The sequence below is a fragment of the Tamandua tetradactyla genome, chromosome 21 (genome assembly GCF_023851605.1).
Source record: "Tamandua tetradactyla isolate mTamTet1 chromosome 21, mTamTet1.pri, whole genome shotgun sequence".
NCBI classification, from domain to species: Eukaryota; Metazoa; Chordata; class Mammalia; order Pilosa; family Myrmecophagidae; genus Tamandua; species Tamandua tetradactyla.
Window position 1 is genome coordinate 32,193,467 of NC_135347.1, and position 14,403 is coordinate 32,207,869.

General features: G+C 38.7%; 1 protein-coding gene and 1 long non-coding RNA gene across 7 annotated transcripts in view; one reads left to right on the forward strand and one right to left on the reverse strand.

The window, feature by feature from the left end:
- The window catches only part of LOC143665548 (uncharacterized), an 84,399-nt gene extending 75,146 nt beyond the window's left edge, over positions 1-9,253 (reverse strand). Inside the window, exon 1 of one of the 2 annotated variants that reach the window (XR_013167048.1) lies at positions 9,186-9,253. This is a non-coding gene — a long non-coding RNA (uncharacterized LOC143665548). Of the gene's footprint in view, positions 1-8,960; positions 9,120-9,185 lie in introns of those variants that run through there. The other variant, XR_013167049.1, reaches the window with a different exon arrangement.
- Positions 9,183-14,403, forward strand: part of CHD1 (chromodomain helicase DNA binding protein 1) — a 75,725-nt gene continuing 70,504 nt past the window's right edge. For 2 of the 5 annotated variants that reach the window (XM_077139075.1, XM_077139076.1), the window contains exon 1: positions 10,197-11,931. In XM_077139075.1, the coding sequence (XP_076995190.1) occupies positions 11,879-11,931 (53 nt within the window). In that variant the 5' untranslated portion in view covers positions 10,197-11,878. Of the gene's footprint in view, positions 9,720-10,195; positions 11,932-14,403 lie in introns of those variants that run through there. The other 3 variants (XM_077139073.1, XM_077139074.1, XM_077139072.1) reach the window with 3 other exon arrangements.

A 14,403-nucleotide genomic window follows, 5' to 3' on the forward strand; every position in this document is an offset into this window, starting at 1 on the left:
AAAAATGCCTACAGGTTTACAAGCAACATGGTAAGTTCTGGGAGTAGAAAGTATAAGTGATCTCAAAGACAAAAATAATAGAAATAATTCAGGATTCAGGGTAGAAAGAGAAATGATAAAAAAGAAAGCAAACAGATTATCAGAGACCAATGGGATACCATCAAGCATATTAAGATATGCATATGGGAATACTAAAAGAAGAAAGAGAAAAGGACAAAAGGAATATTCAAAGAAATAATGGCAGAACATTTACTAAATTTAACTAAAGATATGAATATGCACATACAAGAAGCCAAATTAACCCTAAACAAGAGTGACACAAAGAGAAACATGTCCCAACATACTGACAGTGAAACTGTCAATTGTCAAGGTCAAGGAGTTCTGAAAACTGAAAAAACAAAGCAAATTTTTACATACAAGGGAGTCCAAATAGATTTAAATTCAGATTTCTCATCAGACACCATGAAGCCAAGAAGACAGTGGTATGAAATAGTTAAGGTGTTGAAAGAAAACAATTGCAAACCAAGAATTTTATATCTGGCAAGATGGTCTTTCAAAAATGAGGTAAAGATTAAGACATTCCCAGATGCACAAAAGATTATGGAGTTCCTTACAACTAGATCAGCCCTATAGGCAATACTAAAAGGAGTTCTTCAAACTGAAAGGAAATGGCAAACACCTGCCAATTTGAACCCCTTGGGGGAAAGATAATAGAAAACTGTCTTCAGCTTGAGAGATGATTACTTAAATTCTGACTGTTCTGGAATAAAAAAAAGAGGGCAGAATTGTTTGTACCCCCTTAGATACCAAGGGACAGTAGGAGTGAACATAGCAAAGGAGGGGTGTTGGTGTCTTGACGGGCCCCCTCAATTGGGGAAGGAACTGGGACACAGTCGTGTGGCAATGAAACAAAGCATCTTCCACCATTTGAAGGCAAAGGGTATCCAGTGACATATGTTGGCACAGCAACATAAAGAAATAAAGATCTCTGGCAAAAGTAACCATATAGGTAATTATAAATTTTGTATTTATTTCTTAGTATGCAACACTACTTTTGAATTTCTACAGGTTGTAAAATTTAAGTGCATAAAACATAATGCAAAATCTATGGTTTGGGACATACAATGTACAAAGACAAAATTTGTTGCAAGTAAAACAAAAGGTGAGGGGACAAAAGAATATAAGAACAATGCATGTGTATGCCACTGAAGTTAAGCTGGCATCAAAGCAAATGTGATTGTTATCAATTTAGGATGTTAAGTTTAAGCCACATGGCAAACACACAAAAATATTTATCTGAAAAATAAATACAGAAAGAAATGAGAAGGAAAAAAAGAGAGACGATTCAAATAAATTAAAATAAGAAATGAAAGGGGGAATATTTCTACTAGTCCCACAGTACTAAAACTATACGCCAACAAATTAGACAAATTAGATGAAATGGACAAATTCCCAGAACAAACAAACTCCCTATATTGACTCAAGAAGAAATAGATCTAAACAGACAAATAATAAGAAACTGAATTGGTAATCAAAAACCTCTCAACAAAGAAAAGCCCCGGACCAGATGGCTTCATTGGAGAATTTTACCAAACATTCTAAGAAGAATTAATACCTTTTCTGCTCAAATTCTACCAGAAAATTGAAGAGGAGAGAACATGTCCTAACTCATTCTATGAGGCCAATATTACCCTCAGGCCAAAGGTAGATACAGATACCCCAGGAAAAGAAAATCATAAACTAATATCCCTTATGAATATAGATGCAAAATTCCTCAACAAAATACTAGCAAACTGAATACAATGGTATACTAAAAGAATTATACACTACGATCATGTGGGATTTATCCCTGGTATGCAAGGTTGGCTTAACATAAGAAAAACAATTAATGTAACACACCATATTAATATAATGAAGTGGAAAAAGCACACAATCATCTTGATTGATGCAGAAAAGGCATCTGACAAAATCTAGCACTCTTTCTAGATAAAAAAAAAACTTAAAAGACAAATAACAAAAAGAAATTTTCTCAACAACACAAAGGATATATGTGAAAAATGCACAGCAAACATCATTCCCAATTATGAAAGACTGAAAGTTTTCCTTCTATATCAGGAACAAAACAAGAATGCTCACTGGCACCACTGACATTCAACAATGAACTGGAAGTTCTAGCCAGAGAAATTAGGCAAAAGAAGGAAATAAAAGGCATCTAAATGGGAAGAAAGAGATGAAACTTTCCTTATTTGTAGATGACGTGATCCAGTATAATAGAAAATCATGAAAAAACAAAACAAAGCTACTAGGGCTAATAAACAAATTCAGGAAAGGATTTGCAGAGTACAAGATCAATATGCAAAAATAAGTAGTGTTTCTATACACTAGTAATGAACAATCTGAAGAAGAAATCAAGGAAAAATTCCATTTACAATAGCAACTAAAAGAATCAAGTATCTAGAAATAAATCTAATTAAGGATATAAGCAAGGACATATACAAAGAATATTACAAAACATTGCTACAAGAAATCAAAGACCTAAATAAACAGAAGACATTCTGTGTTCAGGGTTTACAAGACTATATTTTGTTTAGATGTCAATTCTATCCAAAGTGATTTACAGACTCAACATAATCCCAATCAGAATTCCAACAGCCTTCTTCCAGAAATGGGAAGGCCAATCACATTTAATTGGAAAGATAAGGGGGCCCTAAATAGCCAAAACCATCTTGAAAAAAGAACAAAGTTGTAGGACTTAAACGTCCCAATTTTAAAAATTACAAAGGTAATATGGTCAAAACAGCCTGATAACAGGCCCAAGGGCATACACATAGCCCAATGGAAATCAAATTGAAAGTTCAATAATAGATGCTCACTTCTCTAGCCAATTGATTTTTGACAAGGGTACCCAGTTCACTCAATAGGGAAAGGATAGTTACTTCAACAAATGATGCTGGGAAAACTGGATATCCATATGCAAAAGAGTGGAGGACCCTTACCTCACACCACATACAAAAATTAACTCAAAAATGGATCAAAAACCTAAATAAAAGAACCAAAATATAAATCTAGAAGGAGATATAGGGAAGCATCTTTAGGCCCTTGTGCTGGGCAATGGTTTCCTAGACTTTACACCAGAAGTATGACCAACAAAAGAGAAAATAGATAAATGGGACTTCAGGAAAATTAAAAATCTTTGTTCATAAAAAGACTTCATTGGGAAAAAGACAACATTTAGAATGGGAAAAAATATTAAGAAACCACATATGAGTTTAATATCCAAAATACATAAAGCAATCCTACAACTCTAGAACAAATACACAAACAACCCAATTAAAGAGTTAAAGAATGTGCAAAATATTTGAATAGACATTTGTCCAAAGAAGATATTTAAATAGCCAAACATACTCAACATCAATAGCCATTAGAGAAATGCAAATCAAACAATGAGATATCATTTTATATCCAATAGAATGACTATTTAAAAAAATAGAAAATTAAAAGTGTTGGAGAATATATAGAGAAATAGGACCATTCATTCATTGTTGGTGGGAATGCAAAATGGTCCAGCTGCTGTGGAAGACAATTTGGCAGTCCTTTAGAATTAGTATAGAATCAACATAAGAGGGCTACCCCACCTCTAGTCATATACCCCAATGAATTGAAAACAGGGACTCAGAAAGATTTATGCACACTGATGACCATATTGGCATTATTCACAATTGTCAAATGATGGAAGCATCCCAAGTATCCATCAACACATGAATGGATAAACAAAATGTAATATATACATACGATGGAATTTTATTCAGCTGTGAAAAGCAATGAAGTTCTTATGCATGTGACAACATGGATAAACCTTGAAGACATCATGTTGAGTAAAAATAGCATGGCACAAAAGAACAAATACGGCATGATCTCATTGATATGAAATAATTAGAATAAGCAAATTCTTATCAGAAGAGTCAGAAACTAGAATACAAGTTACCAGGGACGGGGGTGAGAGTAGAAAATGGGCAGTTAGTACTTAATTGGTACAGAGTTCCTGTTTGGGTTGATGAAAAAGTTTTGGTAATGGATGGTAGTGATGGTAGCACAAGACCGTGATCATAACACCACTGAGTTATATATTTAAATGTGGTTAAAAGGGGAAATACTAGGTTGTAAGTTACCAGAATAAAGTTTTTTAAAAGTCCATAGACCTGCACAACAAAAACAATGAATTCTAAAGTCAATTACGAATGTAATTAGTAAAATTATGTTCTTCCAGCAATTTTAACAGGTACCACATTCATGCAAAATGTTAATAATGGGGGCGGAGGTATGGGAACACTGTACTTTCTGCTTGATTTTTCTATAAAGCTACAACTTCTGATTTTAAAAAAATTATACAAGTCAGTGGCATTACACAAGTAAATCCATGTTGAGATATATCCTAGTGAAACTGTGTGGAACACAGAACTAGGGAAGTATATAGATGTGTGCCTTCTGATTTAAAAGAAAAAGCAAACTGAAATGTTTAAAAGGTAACATTCTAATTATTTTAGGTATAATCATACAATGGACTATTGTGTCACTCAAATTGAGGCTAAGACTTTTAATGTACTGAGAAAGTGTTTATGCTAAACGAAAAAAGAGGCATAACTGTGTGCATATCACATCAATTAGGTTATCAAGTTAAAAGGAACAAACTCTTAATGGTGAATTGAAACAGATGGTTGTTATTTCCTTCATGTTTTTTCTCTTCCAAATTTCTGTAAAGAACATGTGCTTATTTTAAAATCATAAAAGTGTTGTGTGTTTAAAATGCCCATTTTAGAGTCAAGGACACTGAAGGTACACAACACACCCCTAGGGGTACAACCAGTAAGTGTCAGTGCCAGGACAGACACCTAGTTACATCCTGGCTACTTTTCTTCCCCAATTTTTCCCTTTCCCTTACCTCTACTTTAAGTCAACCCTTAGGCGTAGCTCATTATTACAGCCCAGAGATCTTATGAAGAATATGAATTCTTTAATGCGACAAAAAATTTTCCTTTACTGTCATCAGCAAATTTAATGACCATGTTCCCCAAAGCTATATCTGCATGCTGGACCATAGCTCCAGGTAGCCACACCCCTTAAACACACTGCCCTTAACATTTCACCAAATACCTGTGACAATATCAAGTCAGTTCACAAATAAATTTTAAAATAAGACTGAATGGAATGAATGTCTCTCATACACTTGAAAACTAAATTAAATGTCATTATGATAAACAAGATATTGTTTATATAAGGGTTGATAGGTATTCCTGCAATATTCATGAGTTCTCAATACCCTATCCCTCACCCTTTCCAGACACACACCATCCTGTCTCTTAATAAACACGTGTTATCCTCCTTAACCATGAGAGCAAGATAATTGTTTCCCTTTTTGCCCTAGCTACCAAGGAGTCCAAAAGTGTTTTATGTTCAATTGCTGTTGTGCTCCTCAGCCTATTACGTCTTTTTTAAATTTATCTTTCCACTTTTATCTAGAACCAGGTGATTTTTATTTCATTTAAGCTAGAGTTTTATTTTCAGGTACAGTATTTTTAGAATTCAAGGCATAATATATTATAGAAATGGGAAAAAATACTATGCCTGTAAAAGGGATATATATATATGTATATCCCTAAGATACATAAGCATATTTAAATATACTTAAAACAGGGGAGTGATCTCATTAAATTTCAACTTTGAAGGGAGTAAAGGCTAAGCTGAAGGGAAAGATTAAAAAAATAAAATAGGGGCCTAAACTAAAGCAGAGGAGTAGGGATTAAGAGGAAAGATTGATCACAACATATAGGATATAATAAATATTTAAACAGAATAAGGGATTTGGGAGAAACGAAGGAGTGATCCAATATGAATTTACCAATTTTGATATTTTGAAATCAGTTCTTTTAAGAGTCCTCTTTCTGTGGGCACACTTAAGTTTTTAGGTAAAGAAGAATCTTTGTATCCACCTCAGGGCCTATTAGATTTTTTACACAGTTGCATCTTAGTATCATCTTCAAGAACTCTCCATTTGAAATTTAACTTGTGATATAAGAACTTATCAGTCAAAATCCCTAAATACAGTGGCCAGAAAGAAGGTGGATGATCTCGTGGCTATCAGAATAACTGAGGAGTGACGCAAATGTTCTAAAAAATGATCATGTTGATGAATATACTATTGATGATATGGTGAGTCACTGATTGTACACCATGCATGGAATGTTTGTATGTTAAGAATGTTCATGTTTGTATGTTTTGATTTGATAATAAAAAATAAAAATAAACAAAAAGAATAACCTACAAAATTTTTCCAAAGATTTCCTGGAACCTAGAAATTCCGCCTGTCAGAGGGAAGTAACGGGAGTACCAGGCAGGTGGAATCAGTCACTCCTGTTTCCTGTCCAAAAATGGGAAACATAGCTACTCTCCTATAACTTATGATTAGGAAAATATATGACTAGAAAATACATGAATAGGAAAATAATCACTATTTGATGACAGGATTTTATGGGTTCAATTCAAAGATGATTGCAAACTTAAATATATTCGGAAAGATCTTCTATTTGATAAGGACCTGGGGGATGTCATAGGTAGATTCTAAGATATTTCAATACTGTCCTGAAAGTTTTAGAGGTTTCTCACAGGCAAGCCCTGTTGCAACAAGAACATAATTAGATTAAAATTTGTGATGCCTCAAACTACCAAAACAGCAAGTGTTATTCTCTGTATGTTACAGACCTCACAATTTTGCATAAGTGGTTCTCAACCTTTTTACACCTAAGAATATCCATGGGTAACTAGCCCAAGTAAAACATAACAGAATAGAGGGCTCACAAAAATGATGTCCTAGGTTCTGTGACAATAACATTCTTTGCAAGGAATATGAAATTTTCGAAAAGGAAATTTAGCTGTAATAAAAACCTTTTGAAATAATACAAACAAAAACCTCTTGGTTGCTGTTAATTTTCACAGATTTTTGTTAGTTATGCATTAAGAGTATATAAACTGTTTGTTTTTCTATCGTTTGTAGTACCAACAGGTAAGGACCAATAGGTTAGGCTAGACAGGATTTATTCAAAGTGAAACAGAATTACTAAACAGATAACAAATGGCCAAAAAATTTACTTTTGCATAATTTATGAACTGACTTTTTAAAAACCAAACTAGCAAGACTGTTGCAATTTTCCTCTTATCTGTTGTTTTCCTCCACATTTCCAACAGTCATTCTAAAATTCTGTTTATTATGTAATGCATATTTTACCTAAAATATAAATCTCCAAAGTCCAACATTTTATTACAAATTTGGTAAGATTTTTTTCTGTAAAAAAGTGGTTAGAGCTTCTATAAGGAGTATATCACATCCAATGACACAATCAGTAGTTTAAAAAGATTTGACATGTGCTTTTAAAAAAAAATAAAACGGATTAAGTCTATCAAGTACTTTCTGTAAGACAATAACAAAAAGTACTGCAGTTATAAGTGAAGATTTTAGTATCTGAATCATGCTTGCAATTATAAAATTGTTTATCTGTTGTGCTTACTGTTTTTCTGAGGCTTTTATGTCTCACCTCTCTAAAACCCAAGAAAGAAATTAGTCAGGAGCCTACGAAGGTCCTATCATGAGAAAAATCTTTAAAAAATATTAAAAATCAGTACTGGGCAGGCCACGGTGGCTCGCAGGCAGAGTTCTCATCTGCAGTGCCCACGCTCGATTTCATGTGTCTGCCCATGCAAAGAAAAAAAAATAGTACTTAATTCATAGCATTTTTAAGAACTTCAGAAACAGAAATTTGTATGATCTTGTTATCCCTCACAACCCAGCATTGCAGCTTTTAATTAGGAAAAAGGAAATAAAAGATTGAGCACAGATCATTTTGCAAACGATGGTAGTGTTTCATACTGTTTCATTATTACATGATCTCAGATAAATTTTCAAGTAGGCCGAGTGTACCTGTTCATTTTCCTCCATTCCTCAAGGATATATTTAATAAACAAAGGGAGTTACGTTCTGTAATCTTTTCAAAAGCTTTCAACCAAACCGTTTAAAGGGCTAGACTGGTAGACAAGAAGTCTGAGTATTTCCAACACGTGAAAAGAACTATTTAGGGAACGTATGTTACTTCAAAGAAACTCATTTGACTCGGAAGGTAGGTCTTGACACAAACAAAATAACTGAAGAATGAGATTAGAAAGTTTTAAAAATTATCATTAACCTCGATCATGGGCTGGAAAAATAAAGTGTAAGAGAATGTCGATTTAAAAAAACAAAAATGCTCTGAGGGCGAAGCGAGACACAATCAAGTTGAAAGACAGTGTTTCCTTCAACTAGCCTGAAAAGGTTCTGAAGCCCGCAGTTACAGTTATGAAAGAAACCGTCAACTAAATTGCAGCACGTTAGACTGAGACAGTTACTACAGTCCCTCGAGTTGCTTTTTTGTTGCGAGTAGGCGTCACATCCTTCACCCCGCCCTTCAGGGAGGGTCCTAGAAAGGAAAAGTTACAGGAACCTTTTTTTTTTTTTCCTCAAAGGGGCAAGGTCCACCCACAATGAATCAAGAAGTCGGTCTCTATTTTTTCTCCGTCTCCTCAGGTGCCCCCGAGGAAGCCTCCGTCTCGGGTCGCCCAAGCGTAGGAGGCGGCGGGAGGTGACCACAGTTGCCCAACAGTTGGGTTCCCAGGCTGCCCGGTGTGACGCAGCCGCCCCCGCCCAGCTCCTCTGGCCGGCGCTCAGACCGGGTCGGGAGCCCGAAGGAGGAGCGGGCCGAGGCCTGGGCTACCGAACCCCACGCGCTGTCCGGCTCCGAAGGGCTGTCCCTCCGCTCCCGGAGCCACACCTTCTCCAGCCTCCCCCCCCACCCCCCACCGCGCTTCCCCGGTTCCTTCTCAGTCTCTCCGCCGCTAAATCCTTGTGAAAGCATCCCGAGTGACAGCGGCGTCCATACCCGCGCAGAGCGAGCCTGCAGCTCCCACTTCCCGGAATCCAACTCCCGTCCGTTAAGGGCGGGCGCCCCACGGAGGTTCAACCGGCCGAGGCCAGAGTCCGGGGACCTCCGCGCGGCCGGCGTGCGCGCTCCCACTAGTGCGCGTGCGCGCACTCGTTGTCCGCCCTGCCCCAGCACCAATCGCTTTTTTTATTACGCCCCGCGACTCCAAAACGTAGCTCTTACCAGGGCCGGCGCTCCAGCCAAAGGGGTTTGGCGTGCGCGCGCCCGCTCGCCTGCCTCGCGCGCGGTGGGGAAGGGGAGTGAGCAGAGGAGCTTACGTCGCGCGGGAGGCGGAGGCGACGGCGACCTCGGTGGCAGCGGCGGCGGCGGCTACGAGGAGACGGTTGCGCTCGCTCGCTCTTTCGGCGTCATGGCGGCTGCCGGGGGCCGATAAGCGGCGGGAGCGGGAGCGCGTGCGCGACGGAGACGACGAAGACTCGGTACTTCACTTCTCGCTGCCCTCGCCTTTGGTGCTTCAATAATGAATTGATTGTTGGATCCGCTCCACCTGGGATTGCGCGTTGGTGCCGGGGGCTGGGGCTTCCCCTTCCCCTCCGCGCCCTTCCCCTTTCCCCTCCCCCTCCGGGACTCCTGCTTACCCCGAGACGCCCGGGAGCCCGAGGACTCAGCAGCCGAGACCGCGGGCCCGGGTGCGGGGGAGGCCGCCGACCCGAGCCGGCTCCCTCTGCCCCGCGAAGCTCGCTCGCCAGCCCGCGGGTAAGAAAAGGGGGCGGCGGGCGGGTCAGGATGTGGCGGGGGGTGGGGGAGACCGGGGCTGGCCGGGTGGAGGGCGGGGGCGGCGCGGTGTCCGGGCGGCGGCCCAGCAGCCAGGCGCCGGGCGAAGGCCGGAGTGGCTGAGCTAGGGCCCACGGCGCTGGTCGGGCCCGGCGCGCAGGGGGCGTGTGAGCGCAGAGCGCAGGCCGGCGGCCGCGGAGCGCATCCTCGCAACGGACTGGTGGCCGAGCCCGGGCCGCCTCAGCGTGGGGCGGCGGGGCCGATCGGGGAGAGCTGTGAGCAGTTGGCCGCTGCGTGGGTCCCGCCGCGACCCGGGTTCCCAACACGTGGGGAGCGGAGGAGAGGGGAGAGGGGAGGGGGAGGGGGCGGCGGCTCGGGTGAGCCTGGGAGGGCGCGGGGCGGGTCTGCTGGAAGTTTGAGGCGGGAAGGGAGACTCTGGGACCGGGATGGGAGGCCTTAGGAGAGGTTGGGAGGGGGAGGAGGGCATTCGGGAGGTAGGCTGATTGGAGCAAAGCTGCGATGGACGGATGAGGGAGGAAGGTTTCCAAAATCTCTTCCAGGACCGCTTCGAAAACTTAGCAGGAGTAAAACTGTTAAAAGACGGGGATAGATGAGGAGGATTGAAGGGTATAACTGCTTTGGAAAGAGTCACTGTTGAGACGCAGGAGAGAACTGCGTGCGCTCCAAGCTTCAGAACTTAGGGTTGTGAGAAAGGTCTCAGAAAGAGGACTTCCTCGGAGAAGGGAGATGAGAAGGAAAAAGGAAGTTACAATGTACAGAGAAAGCCATTTTGAGGGGCGAAAGGAAGGAGAAAACGAAAGAGCGAAACGAGGAGTGAACTTTCTCAGCGGAGAAAGACTTTCTGGAAAGAGAGTAAGATTGTTAGAGTATTTAGTTTTGAAGACGTGATTATCAATAACGCTCTTTGAGTGAGTTTGGAATTAATATTAACATTAGTAATAAATGCTAAGTCAGATGGTTACATTTTTAACACATTCTAGCAAAAGGTCTCCTGTACTGTATAGTCTCTGGAGAATTAAAATTTTAATCTAGATGCAGAGTTTGCTATGATTGAGTTGGCAGTAACGCATATTCTCCTTTTGTGTTTGTGGAGTGAAAATATCCGTAAGTGAATTCTGTTTGCTGAGGTCAGAGGACAGCAGTGCTCAATCGGCTGTCTTGGTACTTTCTGACTGGGGAAGGATCTGACGTCTCCTTCCCCCGCTTCCTCCTCTCCCTCCCCTGCCAGAGATCTCCTTTGTTTATTCGTGGATGGCTTGTAGGTGACTGTGTTGTGCTGAAATCGTGAAAGATAGAAATGCTGTGTCTTGGTCCATTTTTTTGACCCAAAACCCTTACTTAATTCAGATGTGGTGTTTATTCTTTTTCTATTACTTTTTTAAATTATTTTTAATTTAAAACTTAATATTTTAAGTTTTATCACTCCACTGTCAGTTTATCTGTCAAAGAGCAGATTTTTTCAGGTATGCGTTTTTGCTAAGATTACAAATGGTACTTTTCTGTTCTTCTATTCTTGGCCTGTGAGCATTTTTACAATTTGCCCTCAGTGGAGTATATGAAGTTTTGAATAAAGGAATTGGGAATTGATTAAAGGTAACCTCTCCCCACTCTACTTCATTTGTCTTTTCTAAGTATGTAATAAGATTTCAGTTTCTATTCTTGGAATGTGTGTATGTTACATAGTACCGCTTTGCTTTCTTAATCCATGTAAATATTGCTGAAGTTGCAGTTAGTCTCTAAAAGTTTTCAGTCCATACATATTTTAATTTCTTCTGTCAAAAATATGTGTTAGCAGTGGCTGTTTAAAAGTAATCAGAATTGTAGTTAATAGAAATATTTCGAGTAAAAGGTCCCCAATCTGTCCATACTACCTTAAGTCTAATTGGCCTAGGTAGATTTATGTCAGTTCTAGACAGGCTTATCTTTCTTTTTCTACAGGAAATTTTCTTACTTTCTTAATATGTTTTCTTTAGGTAAATCAGAAGGGGTCCTGGGAAACCTGTGAATGTTGGAGAAAATTCACGTGTGAATTTTTGATATTCAAGGAAGAATCAGTATTTATATTCATCTTTTAAATTGAGAAGATTTATATTTTATTTTAAAACTTCTTGATATTTACAATGAATGGACATAGTGATGAAGAAAGTGTTAGAAACAGTAGTGGTGAATCAAGGTAAGCATTTCATTGTGAAGAATTTATTATGAAGAGCATTGAAAACTTGTCTATTTCTTTGCCCAATTTTTCCCATAGGCAGCATAGTTTTCAGATTTCATGTTCTTCCTCTTAGGTATACAATATTCAAAAGGTTTCTTACCTAAGAAAGTTTTGTTGGTAATACAGATTTTACTTATTTTTTCTATTCAGTTTTACAAAGAATTTAAACATGAAAAATTGGCTTACTCAAATCTCTGTGAAGATTTATTTTGTTTGGGTTAGTAGTTGAAGCTGGATCAAGTGAAAAATGAGGCAAATTTAAATTACGTATTAGTCAGAATTCAGTTACTCAGTTACACCATGCACCTAGCAAATTCTCAACTGCTACCTGTGGCTGGGGGCTACCATATTGGACAGTACAGGTATAAAATTTCACACTGTGAAAGGTTCTGTTAGTCAGTGCTGATCTGGATATTTGTTGGAAGTATTGCTGCAACCTGTTATTTTTGTTTTTTCTTTCAAACGAGTTTTACTTATGAAGGAGTTAAGAGTTCTTATGTTGGCCATGTCTTTGCAAAGAAGTCGTAGTTTAAAGGAATAGACTATATTGGGCTATGCTTAATCTTTAAATGTAAAGATTAAGTTTTGTAGTCCCAAATTTTGAGATATTTATACTTAATAATAAAATCCTTGTAACTATATGTACTCATGTAAAAATTAGGAAGAAGACTGGAGCCAGACTGCCAGGTTGCTTACTCCAATTCTACTTCTTTAAGCTCTGCGAATTAGGCCACATTACTTCTAGGATGCTGATTTTTGCCACCTCTAAATGGAAATTGTAGTATTATTCACTTTATTTAAAGTTAAGGATTGAGTAAGATGCTACTTGTAGAGGGCTTAAAATAGTTTCTAGCATAAGCATTTGATATTGTTTATTATAACCAGCATCAGGTTTTATATAATACATAACAAACTTGAATAGCAGTCACAGAGAATTAATTAATGATGGATAGGCAAGAAACAGGAAAGTTTTGGCTGCTAGGAGAGTTTTTGAAAAAAGATGTTGGTTAGAAAATAAAGCAGGCATTTAGTATCTGACCTGTGACGTGGAATTTTCTGGGTATGCCCAATTTCAGTATTCATTCCTGTTTTTCTGTGTATAGTTTATCAGTTTTCATGAGCAAACTGGATAGCAAGAAGTCTTACGTTTGCTTTCTCTAAAGAAAAATTAAAGAGCAGTCATGGAAGGCAGCTTGATTTAGTTGAAATGGTCTTAAGATTAAGTTAACACCATCTTTTAACTAAGAGTCTGATAATTTTCTCAATTATAGAATGAGGAGAGTTGAATTCAGTGATTTTGAAGTTTCAGCTTATCAATTATTAAATTTTAGTTTTAGACAACAGTTTGAATGGAAACACTCAAGTTGAGAGGCTAAACTAGAAAAACATGAATCTCAGCTTTGCTCCAAATCTCTACAGGTATATTGACTAGTAAGCAAGAAGAATTACTTGATACCATTGTCCACATTATTCTTACTCTTTAATGAGCAGTGGGATGATTAGTAGGTAGAAATATCTAGAGGAGACACAGAAATCAAATCACCTGCAAAATAGAAACTACGACTCTTGAGAATAAGTCCTGTAGTGAAATATACTAAAAGATCACTTGCTGCTGCATTCTGACCCCTTATCTATTAAGGTAATCTTACTCATTTTGCTGCCGTATCTAACATAATAGAGAATAGTAAGTCAGTTATATTTGGTAGTCTGGTTGAAAAAATTAATGCCTATTTTTTTTTTTTTTTTTTTTTTAAAGGAAAGACAGAGAGAAGGAAGGAAGGATAGAAGGAAGGAAGGAAGGAAGAAAGGGAAACATTTTTAAACATTTTCTTGTTTTATTGTATTCTGTTTCTCCGTTTTTTGTTACATGGGCTGGGGCCGGGAATCGAACCGAGGTCCTCCGGCATAGCAGGCAAGCACTTTGCCCGCTGAGCCACCGCGGCCCGCCCAATGCCTATTTTTTTAAAAGAATCTGTTACAATGAATTCCCGTTTTTAATAAGTGCAATGCATATATCTCTAATTATTCTGAGTCATATTTTATGTTAACTAGTTTTATGTGCTTCTGAGAAGTGTGGTTTGTCACATTATCTAGTTCTTGCAGCTGCCTTGGAATTTTATCTGGAGAAGAGAAACCTGCTACCATTTTGCTTTCATTTTCTTCCTTACCACTGTTATGCTATCCCTTTCCTTTGCTCTACTGTCACTGTTACCCTCAATTCTCATCCCTTCCCCACAAAACTTCCATAATATAGCAAAACTGAGAAGGGAGATTGTGCCTAGTTGAAAGACTGAAAAGGTAAACTTTACAGATAGATTTTCTTGGGCAAAAAGTTACCATAACTGTGAATAATAATCTCGAATAATGAGAGGAGAAATATGCTCTGCTTTTATGATTGAATAGTTTTTAGAAAAAGCTGATTTTTATAGA